Source organism: Mytilus californianus, unplaced genomic scaffold (assembly GCF_021869535.1).
Source record: "Mytilus californianus isolate M0D057914Y unplaced genomic scaffold, xbMytCali1.0.p SCAF_1, whole genome shotgun sequence".
NCBI lineage: Eukaryota > Metazoa > Mollusca > Bivalvia > Mytilida > Mytilidae > Mytilus > Mytilus californianus.
Genome location: NW_026262581.1, coordinates 137,306,118 through 137,333,874, shown reverse-complemented (window position 1 = coordinate 137,333,874; position 27,757 = coordinate 137,306,118). Strand labels below are relative to the sequence as shown.

At 31.9% G+C, this 27,757-nt stretch overlaps 1 protein-coding gene and 1 long non-coding RNA gene across 5 annotated transcripts; both read left to right on the top strand.

Moving 5' to 3' along the window:
- Window positions 1-438: 438 nt before the first annotated feature.
- On the top strand, window positions 439-22,959 carry LOC127736271 (uncharacterized). 3 transcript variants are annotated; one of them, XM_052246851.1, is made up of 8 exons: window positions 439-549; window positions 828-865; window positions 2,270-2,387; window positions 3,713-3,756; window positions 4,188-4,305; window positions 21,674-21,714; window positions 22,458-22,577; window positions 22,887-22,959. In XM_052246851.1, exons 1-7 carry the CDS (start codon window positions 455-457, stop codon window positions 22,568-22,570), a joined length of 567 nt encoding a protein of 188 aa, XP_052102811.1. In that variant the 5' UTR covers window positions 439-454; the 3' UTR covers window positions 22,571-22,577; window positions 22,887-22,959. The 3 variants fall into 3 exon arrangements, with proteins under 3 accessions (XP_052102811.1, XP_052102813.1, XP_052102812.1); XM_052246853.1 differs by lacking the exon at window positions 21,674-21,714 and adding an exon at window positions 4,828-4,868; XM_052246852.1 differs by lacking the exons at window positions 21,674-21,714; window positions 22,458-22,577; window positions 22,887-22,959 and adding exons at window positions 4,828-4,868; window positions 5,561-5,680; window positions 6,152-6,296.
- LOC127736308 (uncharacterized) lies at window positions 10,982-18,690 on the top strand. Of its 2 annotated transcripts, none has more exons than XR_007998932.1 (3): window positions 10,982-11,084; window positions 11,387-11,424; window positions 18,635-18,690. It is a non-coding gene; the product is annotated as an uncharacterized LOC127736308 (long non-coding RNA). The 2 variants fall into 2 exon arrangements; XR_007998931.1 differs by lacking the exon at window positions 18,635-18,690 and adding an exon at window positions 16,819-16,874.
- Window positions 22,960-27,757: the final 4,798 nt, after the last annotated feature.

The window sequence follows — 27,757 nt, the reverse complement described above, 5'->3', positions numbered from 1 at the left end:
TACTCGCAGTTACTGACAGCTAGTTCAAAGCCAATAACAATTAATAACAAAAATCATGCATCTAAGACTAACATGTACGTAAAATTGTATAACGGTGACTAAAATAATAATCAATATCCATGGTGACAGAGTAGTCTACGTAGATCATCTACAATACCACTAGCCGGTCAACACTGAGTTTGAAACATGCAAGTGGTTCGAAACCGATCTTTCTTAAATAGGATTTCCAGTTTTGTTGGAGAAGGCCGGTGGTTCTCCCGGGTACACGATATAGCCAAAAGTGCTGAAAGTTAGGTTAAATACCAACAATCAATCAATAATTATAAAAATAAACTCAGAAAAACAAGATAGATCAGTTCATGTAGAATTCGTTTTATCTTATTCGTTTTTTTTTTAATTTAACAGATGAAACTTTAATCAAAGATTTATTTCAGGATGTTTATTCGATGGTACAATGTACGCTACCGGAGATAAAATCATCATCAGTAACTGCTTGGGTGCCATGACATGTATGGGTAACAATGTATATACAAGCCTGGAACAATATGGGTACTATTATCTGTTCTTCAAATATATTTAAAAAAAATTCGTTTGCGAAATAATCATGATTAGGATAGTTTAAAAACCAAATAGTCGCTTTCTAAATATAAATAATCGAAACACTTTCATCTTTTATCTTTTACCTACTAATAACTATTATTTTATTAAAATTGTGAAGCCTTTAGTTCGATTCGCGGCAACGAATATAAATCGATTGTAACAAGGCAGCAGACGTCAGTTGTAATAAATAATCTTACCATGCTTACATTCCTTATTTGTATTTTCAGAGGCGTATGTCCTTCAACTAAACGATCAACTGGACAAAGTAAGTTCATTTGCAAATAATAAAAAATAAGATGAAAATCATCAAAAACCCATCATGACACCAGCAAACACATAATTCAGGTTTTCTAATTCTTTTTTGACCTTCATTTGTAGGTAAAACTAACAGTCTGAATTATAAAGATACTACTGATAACTTTAGCAGTGATTTTGCTATCTGTTAAAATTGGCATAAATGATAAATTGGATATTAAATTATGATTGTAAAATAGCTTCAGTACTTGCTTGTTGATAGAAAACACACGTTGATTGTAAAGTTTCCGTTTATATATTATGTATTTGACGTAAAATTAAGATAAACAGCGTTGAGGATAGTTGACTACTTTGGCTTTCCTGTTTTGGGCCTTTTCGGTTTTGATGCTTTTCAATGTTTTATGTTTTGGGCTGCCCAAACTCTATTTTTAATCTGAGGCATACATATTATAAAAAAAAAACAGACGAAACACAAGCTAAAAATCATTGTAGCAGATTTTTAAAATGATATTCCTTATGGAAAGCTTTTTATAGGACACCATTGTGTTTATTTTTTCACCAGGGACCGACACAGAATATCATAAAGGTGCTATACACCTTATTGCTATTTGGAAGTCTGCGCCGCTTGACCCGAGAATCTGCACCTCTTGAACTATTGACGTCATACAACAATCACTTTTCCATTGTGGCGTCAGTTATTTTCTATTATGACGTCAAAATTTTACCGGAACCTTTGTGATGACCAGTAATGGCGGACAAATAGCGATAAGGTGTATTGTTATATTTGCCATGGAATTTGTCCCTTTTTCTCGACTTCGGAGTATTGGATGACCCCTTGATATCTTCCGCCTTTTTGCGTTTTATCGAAGTGACTATTGATTGATATATTTCTGATGTGATGTTTAAATACTCTTTTTATAGATTAATGTGTTAATTTTTGGTTGAGATCATCAACTTTAACATAATGTATTGTATGTTAACATTCATCTCATAATAAACTCTGCAAGTACTCCGAAAAATGAAAAAAAAAATATGCATTTAACCCCGCCATATTTTGTATGTGCCTGTCCCAAGTCAGGAGCCTGTAATTCAGTGGTTGTCGTTTGTTGATGTGTTACATATTTGTTTTTCGTTCATTATGTTGTACATAAATTAGGCCGTTAGTTTTCTCGTTTGAATTGTTTTATATTTGTCATTTCGAGGCCTTTTATAGCTGACTATGCGGTATGGGCTTTGTTGAAGGCCGTACGGTGACCTATAGTTGTTACTTTCTGTGTCATTTGGTCTCTTGTGGAGAGTTGTCGCATTGGCAATCATACCACATCATCTTTTTTTTATATATAACAAATTGTTAAAAAAAAAATGAGATGATTTACAACCCTATATTTTTGTATTTCCGTTTTTTAATTTTCAGCTGGATGTTTGTTTAACGGTAGAATTTACAATAAGAACGACATTATCACAATCAGCCATTGTTTGGCTCAAATGGAATGTTTGGGATTCAATGCCTATAGAGAGCTTAAAAGTCTTGGGTCAGTAATTTGGGCTTTTATATAAGATATGTAGTATGCATTTTACTCTGTGTATTTGATGCTGTAAATGTTTGAATAAGACAAAACAAACAACAAGAAAAAAGAGTTGCAATCCATTGTATATTATATAACTCAAAGTGAAAGAATATGGTATAGAAATAAAACATATGAAATACTGATATTGACTTTATATTTAAATTTAAGAGCTGTTATTTCTGTTTGTCACCAAAAGATAATGAAAGAGGGGCGAAAGATACCAGAGGGACATTTAGACTGATAGAGTAAAAAACAGATATCACAATAAGTTCAACACGACGCGCTACGAATCAACAAAATTATTTGACCAAGAGAGGAGAAAGATACCAGAGGGACATTAAAACTCATAAAATTGACTGACAATGCCGTGGCTAAAAAAGAAAAGGACCAACAAACAATAATACACAAAACACAACATAGAAAACTAAAGACTGAGCAACACGAACCCCACCAAAAACTGGGGTGATCTCAGGTGCTCCGGAAGGGTAAGCAAATCCTTCCTTGACAAGAATCCTTCACTAAATTATAGATGTTTTTGAAGATACGTATGCAATAGAATTTACCGAATTATGAATTAATTCACAAATTAGCGGTCGAAGTAATTTGCAGTCATTCCGCTATCCGTCAGTAAAGATCACTATAATAATTACAAAGTGACAGTTGTCTTTTTTAAATCTTAAATCATACAACGATAAAATAAGAAAAACACAACTTCACCTTAAATATTGACAATGATTTAGGAGAAATTGTTTTTATTTTCTTTTGTGTGTGGGGTTGTACGCTGAGTTACACAAAACATCTAAAAAAACATGTTTAACCCCGCCGCATTTTTGCGCCTGTCCCAAGTCAGGAGCCTCTGGCCTTTGTTAGTCTTGTATCATTTATAATTTTAGTTTATTGTGTATAATTTGGAGGTTAGTATGACGTCCATTATCACTGAACTAGTATACATATTTGTTTAGGGGCCAGCTGAAGGACGCCTCCGGGTGCGGGAGTTTCTCGCTGCATTGAAGACCCATTGGTGGCCTTCGGCTGTTGTATGCTCTATGGTCGGGTTGTTGTCTCTTTGACACATTCCCCATTTCCATTCTCAATTTGAGATTGAGAAATAATGATTTAATATTTGCTTTATTTTTCATTTTAAAAGCTTTAAAAATAATAAAAAGTACCATTGATAGCAAAACCATAATAATATCAGAAAAACTACAAGATAGTATGAGACATATAAACAACGAATACTGATCACAATTTATCAAGACCGTCTTAATGATTTAATTGTTATTTTACAGCGGAATATGTCCAGTAAAAGACAGACGGGATGTAAATGGACAAAGTAAGTTTTCTTTGTGAACAGTTGCTTCAGTACTTCTCCTTAATACTATTTATAAAACAAAAACATTATGTATAAAGTTTATCGTATGAGTTACATGAAGCTACAATATTTAGTAATAAAACTATAGTTTTACTTAAATAAATGACATCAAGGATGTGTGTTTCCGTTGGTCATACTATTGCTCCGTGTTAAAAGTCTCACACTGACTTTTAGATGAAGAACAGCAATAAAAGCGCTGTGCCTTTGCTTTGTGTGTGTGTTTTTTTTTGTTTTGCATGTACTGATTTGTGTCATAGATAGAGACCCCATATCTTTTTTTTCCGACATTTTGATAAATTTCGTTTTAAAATGTAAATGATGAATGTTTGGAGGTTCCCCTTTTCTCTCTAACACATACACACACACACATTATGTTTTTATGATAATTTCAGCTGGATGTTTGTTTGATGGAACAGTGTATGCAGCTAATGAGGAAATTATCATACCATCCTGTTTGGGAAAAATGACATGTTTGGGAAACAATAATCTTGGACCTATTACATCGCTGTAGTAAGTAAACATTTTCTGTAAAATAGCCTTTTACATCAGATATGAATATACACCGATGTATAGACACCACTCATTGTGTTGCAAAAAGCACTAGAAAATACTCATTTTGTTGGCATTTGTTTTTCTACAACTAGTAAAATATTCTTGCTTAATAAACAGTCATTGTTTAAATATATTATCTATGCGTTTATCGTTGACAATGCATGGAATTCGGTAATACTTCAGTTTTGCATATAGTTATTTGGAATTTCTATTTCTTGCTTTCAGTTTGATTGGCGCTACGAACTACGTATATGGTTTTCGTAAATATTCTTTTTAAACAACCTTTTACAATAAAGATGGGAGTCAACCTTAATAAAAATAAATCTCAGTTTCAGCTGAAAAAAACTATCAGTGCTATATAACCTACATGTAGCGATTTGTGGCTTAAAAGTCTATCTTCATTATTATTTTATTTTCTATTTCCAATCTACTTTATTTTAGTGCGTTAATCTAATTTTGTAACAATTCATTTTTTTTAAGTGGTATATGTCCGCAGACTAAACGCTCATTAGATGGACAAAGTGAGTAAATGTAGCCATTCGTTGTTGCATGTGTCTGTCTATACACTTAATCATTTTATCTAGAAAAAAAGAATATGACACATTCCAGTGTCATGAAACTTGCCTGTTCTTTCTTTTTGTCTTTCAAGAAGTGTCTAGTGAACCTGTTTAAGTATCATATATACCTACGTGCTATTTAACCGTTTTGACTTTACATATATAAGATCGAGATATTTATCGACCAACTTTCAGTCAGTCCCATGTCTTTGTTGACGTAGCGATGAGTTCACTGTTGTGTCAAATGGCCTCACTTTATAATTAAAAGCTCTGCCAAGAATGTACAAATGTTTAGACAGACTTGAGACAGAAAAAGGGACTTCCTAAATTGACGCTTGGTTTTATGGTTCTTATATTTGAAATATTAAGTACATTTTTCAATAGCTAAATTATAGTGTAAGACGTTATAATTTGAAATGAAAATACTATGAACCTCAACGATTTTAAGACCTCGCGGATGTTATCTATAGATCTATACATGTTAACTTCATATTAAAATAATTATTCCTACTAGCCAATGAATCATTTGATCGTTCTTATTTACCTTTCAGATTATATGAGTTATAAACCAATGCATTGGAAGATTAATTTTTAAATTTTAACTTGATCAAAACAATATGAAAATGAGACTATATACATGTAATTATTGGTTGTAGGTGGATGTTTGTTTGATGGTACGGTATATGCCAAGGGAGATGTGATACCTATAAAAGGAACTAATGCTCGACTGGTCTGCCAAGGACACAATGTTTATACCGAACAATTATAAAGCCGAGGTAGGAGGTTAACTCAATCATAATATAAAACTATAATGATAATACTTTATTCCAAAATCAAGTACAGCTTATAGGATATATACAATGATTGACCAATTAATTATACATGCACATAAAACCAGCTTTAATCCACTATTGTATACCAAAGGAATGCCTGTATCAAGTCAGGAATATGACAGTTGTTTTCCATTCGTTTGATATGTTTGAGCTTTTGATTTTGCCATTTGATAACGGACTTTCCGTTTTGAATTTTCCTTGGAGTTAGGTATTTTTGTTATAACTTTATATTTATACACATTCAAATTATACAGTCAAAAAGTTATTTTCTTCAATGTATCTATCTATCATAATAAATCATAATCAATGTTTAATTCAAAAATGAGACATCATTATTTTTTTCCAAAGTTAAAGAATGAATAGGTGATACTGAATTGTGAATATGTCATTTGAATGTTTGTTTGTGTTTTTCAGAATAAGTTCACTCTAAAGTCATCATCGCAACCGGTGGTCAGTGGCCAGATTCATTGTATAGTAAACGTTTTTACATTAACTTTGTTTTCATTTATAAATGCAAAAATAGACAATAGCTGCAACAACAATAAAACAGTAAATTGTTTTTAAATAATTGTTTCATTTATGTCCCAGCTCAATGATAACTGTTGTAATGGTTCCAAACGATAAAGTTTTACGTACGCCGTCATGATTTGATTGACGTCTATGTTTGTGATATCATCGAATGTTGCCAATTTTAGAGCAGGATCTGTTTACTCTTCTGGAGCACCTGCAATCAATCCCCTTTTTTCCTCTTTGGTTTTTGTAAGGTTTCGTGCTGATCAATCCGTAGATATCTGTGTACCGTTTTCTGGACTGATGTTGGTATTTTCGTCATTTTTTTATCTATGGTGTTGTGTGTTTTTCTTCGACTTTTGCTGACTTGTTGTCCTTTTGGTATGTTCCGTCTTTTGTTTTTAGTTAACATATCTTTACTGTGTTTTTCAGTTGATATGTTCTTGTTAATTTTGCAAACAACCTACACGATGCTAAAATATAAGAGGCAAACGTTATGTCATTTAACCTCACCAAACGCATTTTATAAATCGTATTCCAAACATCGAATAAACCACCGTTATCTGTCGGCTGATATTGTTATTGCAGTGTCTGCATGGCAGATTGGTCCATTTGCTGAGTAATATATTGGATTGTTTTGGTAAAAAAAAAAATTTTGAACGAACGTCAATTTCCAAAAGGTTGGTTTACTATTTATTATTTAGATTGATGACATATATAACTAAAATGAGAGGCTTTACTTCAATAAAAGTCAACCAATTTATGAGCCCTTCGTAAAAATTTTGATGAGATGACTTCAACTTATGTGTACCAATTAAGAAACATTTGCTTAGTATTATCCTTGTAAGCAGCATCCATCTACTATTCAGATATTCACAAGAGTAATATATAATACTCGATATGCAAGTCTTAGTGGAGCATTGCACCATACAAATGAATAATACTATAGGGAAATCGAAGTATTGCTGTGTCGTAAAGTAAAACAATGAGAACCAAAGCTAGTTATATCTGTGGTATTTTTTAACTTCAATTGTAAGAACAAATATATGCAATCAACAGAGTCCCCAAACTAAGTTATTAAGCGACATGATCTGTATAGACATAGGCATTCAATTGTCAGTTAATGAATACGTGTAACACACATTCCCACCATTTATACGATTTCGATCTGTTGAAATATGCACAAACCACATCACTAGGAACATCCAGTCATTGATAAATAGTAATAATATTGACATATTTTTTTTATTAATTATCAACAAGATAAATACTGCTCCCCTTGCATTTCTAATAAACTGTTGAAGCAAATAAAAACGTGTTCAAATCCTGTTTTGATTTTGCTGAATGATACGGTATAAAGTGGTACAAAACAGTGTGTTAACTTTCTTCATTTGGCTGCAAAACTGTAAAACCTTTTCCCAATCTTTCTCAGATCATCTAAATATACATTTTTTAATGCGCCTGTCCCAAGTCGGGAGCCTGTAGTTCAGTGGTTGCCGTTGGTCCATGTCTGTCATATTTAATTTTTTGTAAATTGTTTTGTTTTGAATTAGGCCGTTAGTTTTCTCAATTGAATTGTTTCATATCTTTTCTTTGTTGACATATTTGTTTGTTTTATAGTGAGTAAGATTATAACACAATGTTGACTGCTGTACCCCTATTTTTGATATTGTTACCTAATATGTCATTTTGGCTTGTTCCCACATTGTTGTCAATATATGGAATTTTATGCGACTGTCATACTAGTGAGATGTTTAGCTAGCCGTAAAACCAGGTGTAATCCACCATTTTCTACATAAGAACATGCCTGCACCAAGTCAGGAATATGACAGTTGTTATCAATTCGTTTGAGCTTATGATTTTGCCATTTGATTAGGGACTTTCCGTTTTGAATTTTCCTCGGAGTTCGGTAATTTTTGTTATCCTACTTTTTTTCATGCTGGGGCCTTTTATAGCCGATCAAACGGTATGTGTTTTTCTCATTGTTAAAGGCCGTACGGTTGCCTATAATTGCTTACATCCATATCATTTGAACTTTGGTGGATGTTGTCTCATTGGCAATCATTCCACACCTCCTTATTTTTATAAACAGAGCAAAGATCTATAGCATTATTTTTAGATTTTGATAATTTCGTGTTATTTGACTATGTTTACATTTAGGAGATAACTGTATTGTATGTTAAGCTCCGACGGCATCAATTGGTGATTTGATGGTCGTAAATTGAGTTTACTGGCGACGCGTTAGCTGAGCCAGTAAACGGGTATTTTCGACCAACAAATCATCAATTGATGCCGTCGGAACTTAAAATTCAATACTGTTAGCTCCCTTCTAATGAAACTGACCAGAAACAACGTCAAATCATTCATTTAAAATCTGTCATACGTCGTCTGCGCTTACGCGTACGTTTTCATAGCATCAATTGCGAATTGATGCCATGAACATTCGTGACGTTATCCAATCAAAATGAACTATTTTTTATGGGTATACACTTATTTAAAAAGTTTATGACATTATTTTGGATGGTTGATTGATTGGTTGGGATCTTGGTCTTGATATGATATTGTTGTTTGCTTAATGTCCAGTAGAAAATATTTCCTGCATATTCAAGACGAGAACAAATTACCAATAAATCTTAAAAGTATTTTGTGGAGATTGGGTCGACCAGGTTGAGATTTGGACTGCCCCTGGAAAAGGAAGATAAGTTGGATAAGACCTGATTTCGGTGTTTACTTGTGGTGCTGTTCTATTATCTCGATAACAAGTACAGGTAGTCTTGAAATTCAACTTTTTTAAACTCATTAATTTATGATTTCAATGATAGATATTTTAAAACCAAATCCTAGTACAAGTATTCATGCCAGTCTTTTCAGTGTATGCAAAAACTAAGATGTGAATTACGTGTATGAATAAAAAGAATCAACAGGTGAAAGTTTTAAATAGCAATGAGCGTGGCACTTTCTAATACACATGGCATAAAGTTTTATTATTCCTATTCCGCACAGCCAAACGAACGCGACTTGTGGAGGATTCGTATATACGCTTCAGACGAATGAAACTAAACCCAGTTATGTACCCCGGGATATCCTATGTATTTTGGAAAATTGAGATCATTTTATAAACAACTAAACAAATTTTAGACTCGGCTTGACATATTGTGTATATACTTATCTCCTGTTTAGAACCGTATCTCTGTTGACCTTAAATGTCTTTTTAGGTGTGTGTGTAGGGGGGGGGGGGGGGGGGGGGGTCATTCAGATTTGTTGTCTCATTGACAACCCTACATCATTCAGCTTGCTTTTAGTTAATTTGAACATTCTTTGATAATATATTATTTCTTATTAAGTTTGTACTTTTTAGTACTTTTATGATACCGGTATTATATCTAGTCAAGTGTTTTACCTTTTGTTGATGTGTGTATGTAAATTTAAGCACATTTTGTTAGTTCACTTCGTCGAAATTATTAAGAACAAGGTTTAGATCTTAAAAACATTTTAACTACTGCCACAAGTCAATGAACCTTTCCCAAGTCAGGAACCACGTCAATGGTTGTCTTTTGTCATGGTTTGTTGTTGTGTTTTGTTTTGTTTATTTTTGTTTTGTCATTGGGAGAGTTTGGCGTTGATGTCACAGCTTTGGTAGTCTCTGTGTTAAAGTTTTCACAACTGTTTTTAAGCTTGCCACCTATAATCTTTTGTTGAAGAATGTTTGTTGACCTCTAGATGTGTTTTCATTGTTTGTGTCCTTGGGTTGTCGTTTCATTTACGTTTGCCTCTTATATCTATTTATTCATAATAACCTTTCTTACTATTCATATTGATAAAACATTTAGATGTTCGCATGACAAAAGAGTTCAGTCAACAGATTGACCGTAGCCGGTAATAGGAAACAACAATTCTTCTTTTCAAATTTATTCTTTGCTGCATTTGAGGCAAAGCCCCTCGAAAACCAAATACACAAAAATTGAAAGAAATATACAACCTTTCACCGGAAATTAATTCCTATAGACAGATGTTATACTATAAAATCTCTTAAATTATCACATATCTTATCATAATTATATAGGCAACAGACAGAACTTGCTTCTGTAATTGTGGTCTTATCGTTTTCGTCAGTATCATTATTATTATTTTGAGGCGTCTCGTTGCACGTACATTTTCGGAATCATTTTATATTTTATATATTAAGACGCAATTTATAGAGTGATATTTAATCATTTTGTAGTGATTTTACAGTAAAACATGTGCTGTCATTAAAAAAATCCTCAACTTAAATTGATGATTATGATAAAAAGAATTCAATTTCGGATTTGGCTTGTTTCTAGATAAAGGTCATTTATATGTACAACCTAATTCTACCTTATCTCTAACATACAGCATGACTATTCACTTGTGTTTCCTAATGGCATTGATAACAATGTGAACTCGGACTATATATAATGGAATTAATTTTGTTTTATGATCAGACCCCACCAAACAACCATGTTTGCTTTACTCCTTACTTTTACCGCGGTGGCTGCTGCTCCTATAGATGAAGGCAAGTATAGCATATGTTACATGTGTGACATGTGTAACATGCACGAAAAATTATATAACGGTTAAAACAATAATTATCAATATCATAAAAAAAACTTATAAAATACAAAATAGCTCAGTTCGCGCATTATTCATTTCAATTGATTTGATTTGAGTTAAGAAGAAACTTTGACCAAAGATTTATTTCAGGATGTTTATTCGATGGTACAATGTACGCTACCGGAGATAAAATCATCATCAGTAACTGCCTTGGTGCCATGACATGCATGGGCAACAATGTATATACTAACCTGGAACAATATGGGTAATATTATCTGATCTTCAAATATATTTTTTAAAAAGCTTGCGAAATAATCATGATTAGGGTATTTAAAACAAAATGGTCGCTTTCTAAATGAAAATAATCGAAACACTTTTATGTTCTATCGTTTATCTACTAGAAGTAAATGATTTAGATAAATTATGAAGCCTTTAGATCGATTCGCGGAAACGAATATAAATCGATTGTAACCAGCAAGCAGACGTCAGTTGTAAAGTCAAATATTTCACTAAATGAAGAGTCATTACTGATATTGTCTTGCTTATATTCCATATTTGTATTTTTAGAGGCGTATGCCCTTCAACGAAACGATCAACTGAAAAAAGTAAGTTCATTTGCAAATTATAAAAAAATGAAATGAAAATTTCGGTTTTTAATCAAAACACATTATGACATCAGCAAACACGTAATTCTATCTTTCTAATTCTTCTTTACCTTCAAATGTAGGTACAACTTATAGTCTGAATTGAAACTACTACTGATCATTTTAGCAGTGAATTTGCTATCAATTAAAATTGGTATCAGTAAAAAAAGATGTATTGAATAATTTCTGTAAAATAGATTCAGTACTTGCTTGTTGAAAGACAATACACGTTTCTTTTGTAAATGGTGCATTTGTCGTAAAACTTAGGTCAAAACCTTCAAGGAAAGTAAACTTCAACGACCTTTTCTTATCTGTTTTGGACTTTTTCGGTTTTGGTGCTTTTCAATGTTTTATGTATTTGGCTGTGCAAGCTTTGATTTTTAATCTGAGGTAAACCTATTATAAAAAAAAACCTTTATTCTTATATAAAAAGTGACGAGAAAACAAACTAAAAATCATTGTAACAGATTTTTTAAATGATTTTCCAATATGGAAAATTTTTAGCAGACACCGTTTTGTTTATTTTCCACCAGCGCCAGAAATAGAATATCGTGAAGGTGTTATTAAAGAAATAATTCATGCAAACTATTAGTTTGTTTGTAATTTTCACATGACCTGGGCCGTTATATTCGAATCTTATCCTGAGCGTTAGCGAGGGATAAAGTTAACGAATATAACGGTTCAGGCCATGTGAGAATGATACTAAATTTATTGACTTGCATGAATTATCTCTCTTCTAATATTAGTATTGGAAATACGGCAATTTTAAAAAAAGCGTTAAACCGTATAGTCCATAGTTCACATGTCGTATTCCTCAGACTCCATTCTTTGTATGTACTACATGTACAGGTAAATGTCATGTGAGGTGAACATTAATTAAGATGTAATCAGGTGTAAAAAATCAAATGAAACTCTTTCTTTAAAGGAACAAATATTATGAAACCATATGATGTTTTAGTTCCAGGAAAATATCTTATGAAGGTGGAAATAGTATTATGTAATGTTTGTTCCCAAGAACTTTTATTATCCATAGTTTTGTTCCAGGGGGAACAAGTATTATGCAGAACAAATATATGTTCACATGACCAGCAATGTTGACTTGCTGAAATCCATAAATGTGCGAATAATGTAGTAGAAAAGAAAATTAAACAACATCTACCTCAAAACTACATTTCAATACGACTTTATCCAAATTTTGGAACGTCAACGTAACAGAATAACCTTCAGTTTGAGAGTTTTCATTCGTATGATATCATGACATGACGTTTATGCGCCAAAATCTTTCATGGAATTCGCGGATTTTTATTTCTTTTTTAATTTTTATTATTTTCAAGAATTACAACAAATACAACACATCAAACATACATACAGTAATATTAGCAATACATTTGAATATCTATTTATTTATAACAATAAACATTGTTGAAAATTCAGTTTTATATTTATATGAAAAGAGAACATAAATACGGAAGAAAAGATAATTTGAGTTAAATGTTTATGTACCACTGTGTGGCGCATGAGAAGGCTAAAGTATTTTATGAAAAAGGAAGAGGTTAAAATATCCTGTAAGATTTTCAGTACATAATAAGTTGTGCTATTAGATACAATAATATATTATGTTAGTTTTGACAATAATTATCTGTAAATAATAAATGACAAATTGAATTATAAAAATAATTCCTTAAATGCATTCCACATGGTATCAAAGTGCTCTTGTCTCTTATTTTTGACTGCCATTATTTTTTCTAAATTGAACATATATTTTAGCTTTTCTTTAATGGCACTGAGTGAAAGATCTTTTGAAAAACATCTACTGTTGTATATATATTGTTTCATGTATAGAAAAATCAAATTATATGGGTCACCTTTTCGAACTTTTGATATATCTCCAAAAATAAAATTTAACTTAATCAATGGCAGGCTTACCCCACCAGATAAAAACCAATAATCAATATCTTGTAAAAAAATTTGGATAATCTCACAATTCCACAGAATATGCTCAACAGTTTCATCTTCCAATTTACAAAAAGTACATAGAGGGTTATCAATAAGTTTGATTTTACATAAAAATTTATTTGTGGCAAGAATTCTGTGGTTGATTCTGTACTGAAGCCACTGTAGTTTAGTATTGACAGTGACTGTAAAAGGTAGTTTGAATATATGTTTCCAAATGAGATCTTCGCCTAATATTTCACCCCACTTCAGTTGTCCTGTTGGAGTCACATTGTTACTAACGAGTATTTTGTACATATCTTTAGAACCTTTTCTACTTTTAAAAAAGACTTGTAAGCAAGCTTGAATAAATGGACAACATAACTTATATGAATCTTTTTTGTAATTATTTGCTTCTTTTTTAATAGCAGAAATAACACTCATGTAATTCAAAACATTTACATTGATATCGTAACATTGCTGTAACAATTCTAATGAAATAAAAAATCCATTTTCATCTATTACATCATTTACATATTGTAAACCATGATTAAACCAATGTTGGTAAAAAACAGGTTTATTACAAACTCTAATCATATTGTTAAACCAAATAGGACTTGATAAAAAATATTCATAGTCCATATTTCTTTCTTTATGAATTATCATTTCCCATGCTCTGAATACATCTTTCCAAAAACTGTTTTTGATATATAAACTAACTTGTTTGATATACTGAACACCACAGTTAAAAAGTTTATTTTTATCAATATCAGACATCAAAATACTTTGCCACTTATTATCTCTCTGAAAAACCCTTCTTATCCATGATGATTTTAGTGCCATGGTAAAACTATAAAGATCTATCATTTTTAATCCTCCCTCCAAATATTCTTTAATCAATACGTCCTTCTTCACTCTATGTATAGGAAAGTTCCATACAAATGTATAAAAAATGTTATTAATTTTTTGGAATACACTATCAGAAGGATTAGGCAAAGAAATAATAAGGTGGTTTAAAATAGGTAAAACAAGAGTTTTTATCACAGTTATTCTACCTTTTACTGTAAGGTTTCTTTTTGGCCACTGTTTTATTATGTTCTTAATCTGTATAATTTTATCATTATAGTTGATATTGACAACATTTTCTAAGTCCACATCAAAATTTATAACAAGTAGTTTAAAAGTTGTCTCCCCCATGAAAGGTTAACATCAGGACATAAAATTTCCTTGCTATACTTTTTACTTCCAAACAAAATTACTTGTGTTTTTGCAAAATTTATATTTAAACCAGATATTTTTGCAAACCAGTCCAATTCAGATAAAGATTCATATAAAGATTTTTCACTACCATCTAAAATCAATGAAGTGTCATCAGCAAACTGTGACAACTTATGCTCAACTTGAGTAACTTCAATACCACAAATTTCCTTATTTCCTCTTATCTTCAGTGCAAGAATCTCAGCACATAGGACGAAAAGATAAGGTGAAATCGTATCGCCTTGTCGGCAGCCCCGACCTATGTTAAAAAATTCAGAAAGGTTACCCCCTTGTATAACTGCAGACTTTATATTATTATAAAACGCTTTTATCCAGTTGATAATTGATTCCCCAAAATTAAAGAACTTTAAAACATTTAGCAAGAAATCCCAAGAAATAGAATCAAAAGCCTTTTCGAAATCAATTAACAACAAGAGCCCAGGTATTTCATGATCTTCTGTGTATTGCATGATATCATAATAAAGCCTTATATTTTCTCTATGTACCTCCCACTAATAAAACCAGTCTGATCTAAATTAATAAGTTTGTCAAGGACATTCTTAAATATGTTTTGCAACTACTGCTGACCCAATTTTATAGGCAGTCTGAGTGTTTAAAAGTGAGATAGGACGCCAATTTTCCAAAAAATTACGAGGTTTATTTCCTTTTGGAAGACAAGTAATAATTCCTTGCTTTTGTGTTACTGAAAATTCTCCCTGTTCTGAACCATAATTTAAAGATTCAACCACAAAAAACTGAAAAATTCAGATGAAAAGCCATCAGAGCCAGGAGTTTTATTATTTTTCATATTTTTTAATGCCTGTCCAGCCTCTTTGACTGTGATTCTACCCTCCAAGCTCTCCTTCTCATCACTTGAAAGTATTGGAACATTTATATTTTTAAGATCTTCTTTCAGATCAGCTACTGAACTTGAGTTGTATCTCTTCTTATATAAATTTTCATAGAAAAGTTTTACTTCTTTTAAAATTTTGTTCTGATCAGTAAGTATTACCCCATTAGCTTTTTCAATTTTTGATATAATTTTACTCATAAAATTTTTTGACTCCAGTCTACAAAAATAATTTGTTGGTTTTTCTCCTTCCTCTATACATTGAACACGTGATCTGACTATTTTCCCCTTTAATTTCTTAATACGTAATTGTTCAAGTTTTTTTTTTTGCTCTCAAGTTTAGTTATTGAAAGTTCGTCAACAATCTCCTCTAACTGTATAATTTCATTTCGTAAAGTTGTTTCCCTTTTTTCAGATTCCCTCTTTTTGTAACTGGAATATGAAATTCTTTTCCCCTTGATTTCCATCAATAAAGTTTCAACAAAAAGTTGGTGATTAATTCTCAATTGAATATCTTCATTATCAATCTCATCAATATTATCAAAATTATAAACAAGTGCACAATATTGCGCTTTGATTTCACTAATCTTTTGTTTAACTGTATTTATATATTCGATATCATAAAGTAAGGAGTTGTTGAACTTCCATAAACCTTTTCCTCTAATAAAAGGGTTAAATTCCAATTCGAGTAATACCATAGAATGATCTGAACGATAGCTTGGATGTACTTCACAGTTTTTTAGACTACTTAACATATTATCTGTAAAAAGAAAGAAGTCTAATCTAGCCTGTTTAAATGGAGTTCTTTTTCTCCAAGTATACCTTTGGACATTAGGATAAAGCTCCCTAAATGGATCTTTTAAACTTCTTTTTTCGATGATTTCTAAAATACTGTCTCTAGCCTTAGGGTTATTAGTATGTTTGTAGTTACAATAATCTATATTCGCGGATTTTTAGTTATTTTGATTTTATACATTATTTCAGGCTCTTATGCATGAATTCATTTTGTTATGCATCAGAATAGGAATAGAGGTTCTGTAGTTTTTTTTCCCATTTCAATTTGAACACAACGAAATCGACTAAGTGTTTGCACATAGTTTACGACACTTTTGGATTTACGTGGGAGTTACAAATTGTAACAGTCATTAATATGTACATCTTTGAGTCTACGCTAAGTATAGATATATCGAGAATTTCATCACGCTGTTGTTTACAAAGCGAAAGAAAAAAAAGAAAAATATGCATAACAAATTGTTAACAGAAAAGATAGATGATTTGCAACCTTATATTTTTGCATTTTCTTCTTCAATTTTCAGCTGTATGTGTGTTTAATGGTAAAATTTACAATAAGAACGAATTTGTCACAATCGGCCATTGTTTGGCTCAAATGGAATGTTTGGGATTCAATGCCTTTGGACCGTATCAGAGTCTTGGGTCAGTTGTTTTAATTTGTCTTTTATCATATAAGATATATAGAGTGTGCATTTTATTCTCTGTATTTAATTATGTAAACAATTTTGAATAAGACAACAAAACATCAAGAAAAAGAGTCGCAATCCATTGTATAGTGTATATATTAAAGTGAAAGGATATGGTATAGAAATTAAACATATAAAATACTAATATTCACTTTATATTTAAAATTAAGAGCTGTTATTGCTGTTTGTCACCAAAACATGATGACGTTTACAAGGTGACGGTTGTCTTATTTTTAAAAAAATCTTGAATCTTACAACGATGAAATATTTTATTTTTTTACTTTTCTTATTTTTTTTTTTCTTATTTTTTTTTTTTGCATAAAAAATTATCTAATGTTTGCATTTATTTTTCTTTTAAATAGTGTTAAAATTAATTATTAAGCAAATTTGATACCAAAACCATAACAAATTCAGAAAATATATAAGATTGCATGAGACATAACAACAACAAATACTGACCACGAGGTATGAACACCGCCTTAATCATTTCTTAAGTAACCGCTAGAAAAAATGTGATTGATTCTTTTAATTCTCAAACCTAACATTTGGCATTTTTAATTTACATGATTTTCTCGTAAGCTACCGTCAAATTCACTGTTGACATTTTGTAACCAAGGAGCCGCCATGTTGACTTGCTGAAATCAGTAAATATGCGAATAATGCAATAGAATAGAAACAAGAGGCTCTCAAGAGCCTGAATCGCTCACCTGTGTTTCCTCTTATCTTCAGTGCAAGAATCTCAGCACATAGGACGAAAAGATAAGGTGAAATCGTATCGCCTTGTCGGCAGCCCCGACCTATGTTAAAAAATTCAGAAAGGTTACCCCCTTGTATAACTGCAGACTTTATATTATTATAAAACGCTTTTATCCAGTTGATAATTGATTCCCCAAAATTAAAGAACTTTAAAACATTTAGCAAGAAATCCCAAGAAATAGAATCAAAAGCCTTTTCGAAATCAATTAACAACAAGAGCCCAGGTATTTCATGATCTTCTGTGTTAAAAGGGTTAAATTCCAATTCGAGTAATACCATAGAATGATCTGAACGATAGCTTGGATGTACTTCACAGTTTTTTAGACTACTTAACATATTATCTGTAAAAAGAAAGAAGTCTAATCTAGCCTGTTTAAATGGAGTTCTTTTTCTCCAAGTATACCTTTGGACATTAGGATAAAGCTCCCTAAATGGATCTTTTAAACTTCTTTTTTCGATGATTTCTAAAATACTGTCTCTAGCCTTAGGGTTATTAGTATGTTTGTAGTTACAATAATCTATATTCGCGGATTTTTAGTTTATTTTGATTTTATACATTATTTCAGGCTCTTATGCATGAATTCATTTTGTTATGCATCAGAATAGGAATAGAGGTTCTGTAGTTTTTTTTCCCATTTCAATTTGAACACAACGAAATCGACTAAGTGTTTGCACATAGTTTACGACACTTTTGGATTTACGTGGGAGTTACAAATTGTAACAGTCATTAATATGTACATCTTTGAGTCTACGCTAAGTATAGATATATCGAGAATTTCATCACGCTGTTGTTTACAAAGCGAAAGAAAAAAAAGAAAAATATGCATAACAAATTGTTAACAGAAAAGATAGATGATTTGCAACCTTATATTTTTGCATTTTCTTCTTCAATTTTCAGCTGTATGTGTGTTTAATGGTAAAATTTACAATAAGAACGAATTTGTCACAATCGGCCATTGTTTGGCTCAAATGGAATGTTTGGGATTCAATGCCTTTGGACCGTATCAGAGTCTTGGGTCAGTTGTTTTAATTTGTCTTTTATCATATAAGATATATAGAGTGTGCATTTTGTTCTCTGTATTTAATTATGTAAACAATTTTGAATAAGACAACAAAACATCAAGAAAAAGAGTCGCAATCCATTGTATAATGTATATATTAAAGTGAAAGGATATGGTATAGAAATTAAACATATAAAATACTAATATTCACTTTATATTTAAAATTAAGAGCTGTTATTGCTGTTTGTCACCAAAACATGATGACGTTAACAAGGTGACGGTTGTCTTATTTTTAAAAAAATCTTGAATCTTACAACGATGAAATATTTTATTTTTTTACTTTTCTTATTTTTTTTTTCTTATTTTTTTTTTTTGCATAAAAAATTATCTAATGTTTGCATTTATTTTTCTTTTAAATAGTGTTAAAATTAATTATTAAGCAAATTTGATACCAAAACCATAACAAATTCAGAAAATATATAAGATTGCATGAGACATAACAACAACAAATACTGACCACGAGGTATGAACACCGCCTTAATCATTTCTTAAGTAACCGCTAGAAAAAATGTGATTGATTCTTTTAATTCTCAAACCTAACATTTGGCATTTTTAATTTACATGATTTTCTCGTAAGCTACCGTCAAATTCACTGTTGACATTTTGTAACCAAGGAGCCGCCATGTTGACTTGCTGAAATCAGTAAATATGCGAATAATGCAATAGAATAGAAACAAGAGGCTCTCAAGAGCCTGAATCGCTCACCTGTATTTCAGAGGAGAAGATTTTTAAATGTTAGCAAACTTGATGAACAAATTGTGTAAAATTGTCTTTAAAGGGCAATAACTCCTTAAGGGGTCAATTGACAATTTTGGTCATATTAACTTTTTTGTAGATCTTACTTTGCTGAACATTATTGCTGCTTACAGTTTATATATATCTATAATAATATTCAAAATAATAAAAAAAAAACTGCAAAATTTTGTTAAAACTACCAATTCAGTAGCAGCAACCCAACAATGAGTTGTTCGATTCTTTTGATAATTTCAGGGCCGATAGATCTTGACCAATTAAACAATTTTACCCCATGTCATATTTGCTCTAAATGATTTAGTTTTTGAGATATAAGCCAAAAACTGCATTTGACCCTTATGTTCTGTTTTTAGCCATGACGGCCATGTTTGTCGATGGATATAAACTTCGGATACAATTTATAAACAAGATACCCTTAGGAACATTTAGTTAAAGTTTGAAGGTAATTGGCCCAGTAGTTTCAGAGAAGAAGATTTTTAAATGTTGGCAAACTTGATGAACAAATTGTGTAAAATTGTCTTTAAAGGGGAATAACTCCTTGAGGGGTCAATTGACAATTATTGCCATTTAACTTTTTTGTAGATCTTACTTTGCTGAACATTATTGCTGCTTACAGTTTATATATATATCTATAATAATGTTCAAAATAATAAAAAAAAACTGCAAAATTTTGTTAAAACTACCAATTCGATGGCAGCAACCCAACAATGGGTTGTTCCATTCGTCTGAAAATTTCAGAGCTCATAGATCTTGACTAATTGAACAATTTTACCCCATGTCAGATTTGCTCTAAAAGCTTTAGTTTTTGAGATATAAGCCAAAAACTGCATTTTACCCCTATGTTCTATTTTTAGCCATGGCGGCCATGTTTGTCGATGGATCAAAACTTCGGATACAATTTATAAACTAGATACCCTAAGGAACATTTAATTAAAGTTTGAAAGTAATTGGCCCAGAAGTTTCAGAGAGGAAGATTTTTAAATGTTAGCAAACTTGATGAACAAATTGTGTAAAATTGTCTTTAAAGGGCAATAACTCCTTAAGGGGTCAATTGACAATTATGGTCATATTAACTTTTTTGTAGATCTTATTTTGCTGAACATTATTGCTGCTTACAGTCTATATATATATCTATAATAATATTCAAAATAATAACAAAAAACTGTAAATTTTGTTAAAACTACCAATTCGGTGGCAGCAACCCAACAATGGGTTGTTCGATTCGTCTGAAAATTTCAGAGCTGATAGATCTTGACCAATTGAACAATTTTACCTCATGTCAGATTTGCTCTAAAAGCTTTAGTTTTTGAGATATAAGCCAAAAACTGCATATTACCCCTATGTTCTATTTTTAGCCATGGCGGCCATGTTTGTCAATGGATCAAAACTTCGGATACAATTTATCAACTAGATACCCTAAGGAACATTCAGTTAAAGTTTGAAGGTATTTGGCCCAGTAGTTTCAGAGGAGAAGATTTTTGAAATAGTTTACGACAGACGACGACAGACGACTACGACAGACGACGACGACAGACGACGGACGACGACAGACGCCAAGTGATGGCATTAGCTCACATGGGGCCCTTCGGGCCCCAGTGAGCTAAAAAGTAACACCAACCTCAAAATGTTATTTCAATGCAATATTATCCGAGTTTAGAATGTAAACGCAATGGAAAACCCTTCAGCTTTGTCGTTTTCATTCGTATGACGTCATGTTTTGAAATGACGTTAATGCGCCAAAAACATTCATGGAATTTCGCAGAATTTTAATTTATTTTGATTTTGTACATTTTTCCGATCTCTAATGCATTAGTTCTTTTTGTTATGCCTCAGAAGAAGAATAAAGGTTCTGTAGGGTTTTTTTAATTGTAATTTTTAACACAGCGAAATCGACATAGCGTTTGCACATAGGTTACGATACATGTGGATTTACGTGGGAGGTATATTTTAACAGCCATTATTATGTACATCTCGGAGTCTGCGCTAAGTATAGATATATCGAGAATTTTATCACGGTGTTGTTTACAAAGCGAAATATGCACGTCATATTAGAATATTATTTTTGATCTACTTCTATATTTAAGTTTATTAATCTGATTTTGTATCAATTAATTTTATTTAAGTGGCATATGTCCGCAGACTAAACGCTCAGTAGATGGACAAAGTGAGTATATGTAATCATTTGTTGTTTCATGTGTATATATGCTTAATCATCTTATCTCTTAAAAATCTATATGACACATTCCAATGTCATTGAACTTTCTGTTCTTTCTTTTGTCTTCTGAGATAACCATTACAAGAAGTGTCTGGTGCACTTGTATAGTTATCATTCACCTATGTGTTCTTTATTCGTTTTTCATCAATTGTAGTATTTATCGATTATCTTTTTTTCATCTCTTTAAATCAGTCCCCATACTGTCTGTGTTGACGTAGCAATGAGTTTTCATCATAGATGTTTCATCAAATGACCTCACCATTATAACTACCAAGAATGTGCAAATGTTATATCGGAATTCTGGCCAAAACAGGACTTCTTAAATCTATCCTTGGTTTCATCGTTCTTATTTAGGAGAAATTCAGTACGGTTTTTCAATAGCGTGAAAAAATACTTTGACGTTCAGCAATCTAAATTTATTTAAGACCTTGCAGATGTTATCTATCTGTCTATATATCTTAATTTCATATTAGAAAATTATTCTGAACGAAGTGAGATCAAGTAAGACAAAGTCGTACTTTCCCTAGTTGGCAAATGAATCATTTGATCGTTCTTATTTACCAGATTTACTCAGATTTACAGATTATATGATTCATAAAACAAATGCATTGAGTGATTTTAGGTTTAAGCATGATCAAAACAATATGAAAATGAGACTATATAGAACTAATCTAAAATATGGTTGGTTGTAGGTGGATGTTTGTTTGATGGTACGGTATATGCCAAGGGAGATGTGATACCTATAAAAGGAACAAATGCTCGACTGGTCTGCCAAGGTCACAATGTTTATACCGAACAATTATAAAGCCGCGGTAAGAGATCAACTCAATCATAATATATTTATAAACTTCCAAGTTATTAAGTAATTTCCATCAATGTATCTAAAAAATACATTGAAGACCGTACTTTGACCTATAATGGTCAACTTTTATAAATTTTGACTTGGATGGAGAGTTGTCTCATTGGCACTCATACCACATCTTCTTATGTCTATGAACCATCATTATTTTGGTTCCAAAATGATACATCATTAAATTTTCTTCCAAAATTTAAAGAAAAAATGAAAAGTTAATACTGAAGTCTGAATGTGTCATTTGAATGTTTGTTAATTTGTTTTTCAGAATATTTTTGTGTCTTCATCGCAACCGGTCGTCAGTGGTCAGATTCATTGTATAGTAAAGTCATTTACATAAACTTTGTTTTCATTGATAAACGCAACAGAAGACAATAGTTACAACAAAATGTTACAGTAAATTGATTTTACATAATTGTTTCGCTTATGTCTCCGCTCAACTATTATCTGTTTGATGGTTTCAAACGGCAAAGTTGAAGTAATCCCTCCGAAATTTTACGGACGCTACCATAATTTGGTTGATCTTTTTTGAATATCTATACCATAGATGACAACGGATGGATTCCAACTGTCGTACCCACAATTCCGTCTTTGAATGTGACCTCATCGAATGAGACTAGAATTTTTACTTGTCATGAGCAGCACAAAGTGTGTCGCTTATCTTATCTTATCTTATGCCTATCCTTCTGAAGCACCTAAGATCACCTCCGGTTTTTGTTTAGGTTCATGTTGATAGACTGATGTTGGTTTTTTCGTTATTTTTTTATCAAGCTAATATAACAGAAAAGGACCAAACTTTTGTCACAATTATAAGGTGTTTTTGATCACTTTAATCAAGTACGAAATATTAAAAACAATAGCTAAAAAGTAAATAAACGATATAATTTTCCGAAAACAATATCATCAAAAAAGCTAAAGGATCACTGCATAAACTAGTTTATTATAAGTTTCTGTCATTGTTGACATATGATAAAATTGAGGGGTAATTATAACAGACTAAATTATGATAAAATGTGTCTTACCAGAAAATAATACTTGACTTCTAGAATAAATAAATAGAGGCATTTCACAAGAGTACTTGACCAGTACAGTAAATTGCTAACTGCAGTAGTGCAATATACAAAATGAGGCGGAAGATACAAAATGATAATCAAAACTCATAAGTCGAAGAGAGACTGACAAAACCATAGTAAGAAAACGAAAAACGACAAAATACAAACAACAGTCTACACAAAAAAACAAAAAATACACAGAAAACTAAACTACACGAACCCCACAGAAACGGAGTGATATGCAGCAACTAATTTCACAAAACATCTTACGAGAAAAAACACTTGCAAGTCATGAACATTTGAGTATAACTTTCGATAAATTTTTGTCGTAAGATTGTTTGTGAAAAGAGCCCCTGATCTGTATGTACATTTCCCATATCGGAAGCATGTAATTCAGTTGTTGTCAATGGTCTCTGACTGTCATATTTGCTTTTCGTTCTTACTTTTGGCCATTGGTTTTCTTGTTTCAATTGTATCACATTTTGTCATGTGAGCGTCTTTTATAGAAGAGGGGCGAAAGATACCAGAGGGACATTCAAACTCATAAATAGAAAATAAACTGACAACGCCATGGATAAAAAAGAAAAAGACAAACAGATAAGCAATAGTACACAAAACACAACATGGAAAACTAAAGACTAAGCAACACGAATCCCACCAAAAACTGGGAGTGATCTCAGGTGCTCCGGAAGGGTGAGCAGATTCTGCTCCACATGTGGCACCCGTCGTGTTGCTCATGTTAGTACAAACCCGGTAAATAGTCTAATTCGGTAGGTCACATTCGTGAAAAGGGAACAAGATTGTAGTTACGACATAAGGAACATATCCGCTATCATCGGTGAAACGGATATTCCATAACGGTTAACCAGCTCGTGATGGCGTCCGTAAAATTTACGAAGAGATATCTTATTTTTTCGGTATGGGTTCTGCTCAAATTTGAAGGCCGTGTTTCTGACATCGAAGCCATCTGATTTCTGGATAATAGTTGTCCCATTGTCAATTATACCACATCCAACAATTTTCAAATTAGAAAAAAAACGGAATCGCTTGAATACCGAAAGGAGTGAGACCAAGTGTGTCGACCAGGTACGATTTTTCCTGGCTGAAATGAACTGTAGATTTTTTTTCTGTACTGCATCATTTGTTGTTTCTTTGATCAACATACTTAAATTATTGTTAAATATTCAGATGTGACTGTTTCTAGTTGGGAATATCCTTTAAATTGCAATTTAGGAATTCGGTAATTTTTCATTTCCATTCACAAAAAATTAAGATATGATACTATTCGTACAAGAGACAACGGGTAAAAATATCAATTATCAGGCTCAATTCAAATAGAATATTTTAAATAGGAAGCTGTAAATAAAATGGATGGATGGATGACTGGCTGTTTAACATCCAATAGCAATTTTAATCATTAGATTCTTTTTTTAATTAGGTAATGAACATAGTTGATATACGTATTCAACATTTTAAAGATCATTTTACTCCTAACAACAACCATAATAGCCAAATTTCTCGTATCAAACATAAGCTAAAAGAACTCGCCAAGGAATATGTTTTTGTCCCGGCTGATAAGGCTGCAAACAATATCAATATTGTTTGACGTAAATTTTACATTGAAGTTCTACAAAAGGAAATCACGAATTCACCAACATTCCAACTGACTCCATTTTCGGAAATTGACATCTGTAACAAACATAAATTTTGAGCTACCTCTTTACAAGCAGAACCAAATACAATGAAAGTTCCAACTATGTACTGGCTTCCGAAACTGCACAAAACTCCTTACAAATAGATGTATTTCGTCTTCAAGCCATTGTTCCACTACTAAACTATCTATTATACTTACTAGTACACTTGGTACAATAAAAAAACCTGGTAATAAATTGTTCAAATAAGGCCTTTGAAAATAGTGGAATTAATTACTTTTAGAGTGTCAAAAATTCGTTGGAAGTACTTGATAAATTGCATGCTTATATTGGTGATTTCGAATCTGTTCAAAGTTTTGATTTTTCTACCCTATATACCACTTTGCCTCATAATCTTATTAAGAAAAAATTCACACACCTGATTAAATGGGCATTTACACTAGTAATTTTTGGGGCCCTTCATAGCTTGCTGTTCGGTGTGAGCCAATGCTCCGTGTTGAAGGCCGTACCTTGACCTATAATGGTTTACTTTTATAAATTGTTACTTGGATGGAGATTTGTCTCATTGGCACTCATACCACATCTTCCTATATCTATTTAAAAAGTCGGAATGCGAATATATATGTTCAAACTCTTTTAGGTTATTTTTTAGTAACAACAAACAAAAGAACTATGTCAATTGGACCTGTTTTGATACTATAACTGCCCTTGAATTTTTACTAGATAACATTTTTGTTTGCTATGGAGATTCCGTATATCGTCAGGTTATCGGAATTCCCATGGGGACTAACTGTGCACCACTTATTGCGGACCTGTTTCTGTATTGTCATGAGTTACAATTTATGACTAAAATCAGCAATGACCCATCGAAACAACATCTGATTCAAAAATTTAATAACACTTTTAGATATTTAGATGATATATTGGCTCTCAATAATGACGACTTCAGTATGTACACTAAAGAGATTTATCCTGCCGAACTGACTTTAAATAAAGCTAATACTAACAATGAACACTGCCCTTTCCTGGGTCTGGATATCTATATCTTTAACGGGAAGCTTAATACCAAAATTTATGATAAAAGAGATAATTTTTCATTTCCTATTGTCAATTATCCATTTTTAGATGGTGACGTTCCCTTGTCGCAATCTTATGGTGTTTATATATCTCAACTTGTTCGATTCGCTCGTGTATGTAACAACGTATTTGATTTTAACGAAAGAAATCTCTGTATTACTGAAAAATTATTACACCAGGGTTTTCGATATCACAAACTAGTCAAAACATTTACTAAATTTTATCTTCGGTACAAGGACATCATTCGTAAATATAAAGCAATATGCAGACATCTTATACGTTCGGGTATCTTACATACAATATTTTATGGTAATATTCTTTACAAAGCACAAAAATGTCGGCATTCACCTCAAAATTTAACCAAACCTTTAAACATACTTATTCGGAAAGGATATAGTTACGATACTGTTGTCAAGTCATTAAGGATTGCATATTTTGGTATTAATATTGATTCACTCATAGTGTCTTTGCATATGAAATAAACACATTTATTCTAAAACCAGTTATTGGCATGATACGGGTTATGTTTTTCTAATATATTTTATGATGGTATGATACTAAACCCCTTACGGGAGGGATTGTACTTGATGTTCATATGATGCTGACATAATCTTTCAATCAGTTTAATTGAGGTCTGGAGCTAATATGTCAGTAACTGCTAGTAGTCCTTTGTTCATTTATGTATCATTGTCATTTTGCTTAAATTCTTTTGTTACCTATTATGTAATCGGACTCGGACTTCTTTTGAACTGAGTTTTACTGTGCGTATTGCTATGTGTTTCTTTATTCTACATTGGCTAGACGTATAGGGGAGGGTTGAGATCTCACAAAACATGTTTAACCCCGCCGCATTTTTGCGCCTGTCCCAAGTCAGGAGCCTCTGGCCTTTGTTAGTCTTGTTTTTTTTTTTTAATTTTAGTTCATTTATATGTTTTGTAGTTTAGTGTGACGTCCATTTTCACTGAACTAGTACACAATTTTATTGAGGGGCCAGCTGAGGACCACCTCCGGGTGCGGGATTTTCTCGCTGCGTTAAAGACCCATTGGTGGCCTTCGGCTGTTGTCTGCTCTTTGGTCGGGTTGTTGTCTCTCTTTGACATATTCCCCATTTCCATTCTCAATTTTATTTAATGCATATTGAACCCATGCTTTGTACTAGCCGGATTTTTAACGTACTAGTTCATAAGGTAACATTTATACAAAATGGAAATCGAGCTGTGTTTGGTTAAGTTCCATAGTAAATATAAAGGTACTTTTAACAATATTCTTTTGATTTATATTGTTTAGTTATGATTAGTCCTTTTGTAAACAGAATTTGCAACAAACTTCATCATCTTCCCTTGGTTCATATCCGGTAC

Bases quoted from the DNA above. Each gene is read 5' to 3' on its own strand.
- LOC127736271 (XM_052246851.1), top strand. From the start codon at position 455: ATGTACGCTACCGGAGATAAAATCATCATCAGTAACTGCTTGGGTGCC. The intron at 866-2,269 runs GTAAGTTCATTT...TTTAATTTTCAG, and splicing joins TAAACGATCAACTGGACAAA to CTGGATGTTTGTTTAACGGT. The intron at 2,388-3,712 runs GTCAGTAATTTG...GTTATTTTACAG, and splicing joins AGAGAGCTTAAAAGTCTTGG to CGGAATATGTCCAGTAAAAG.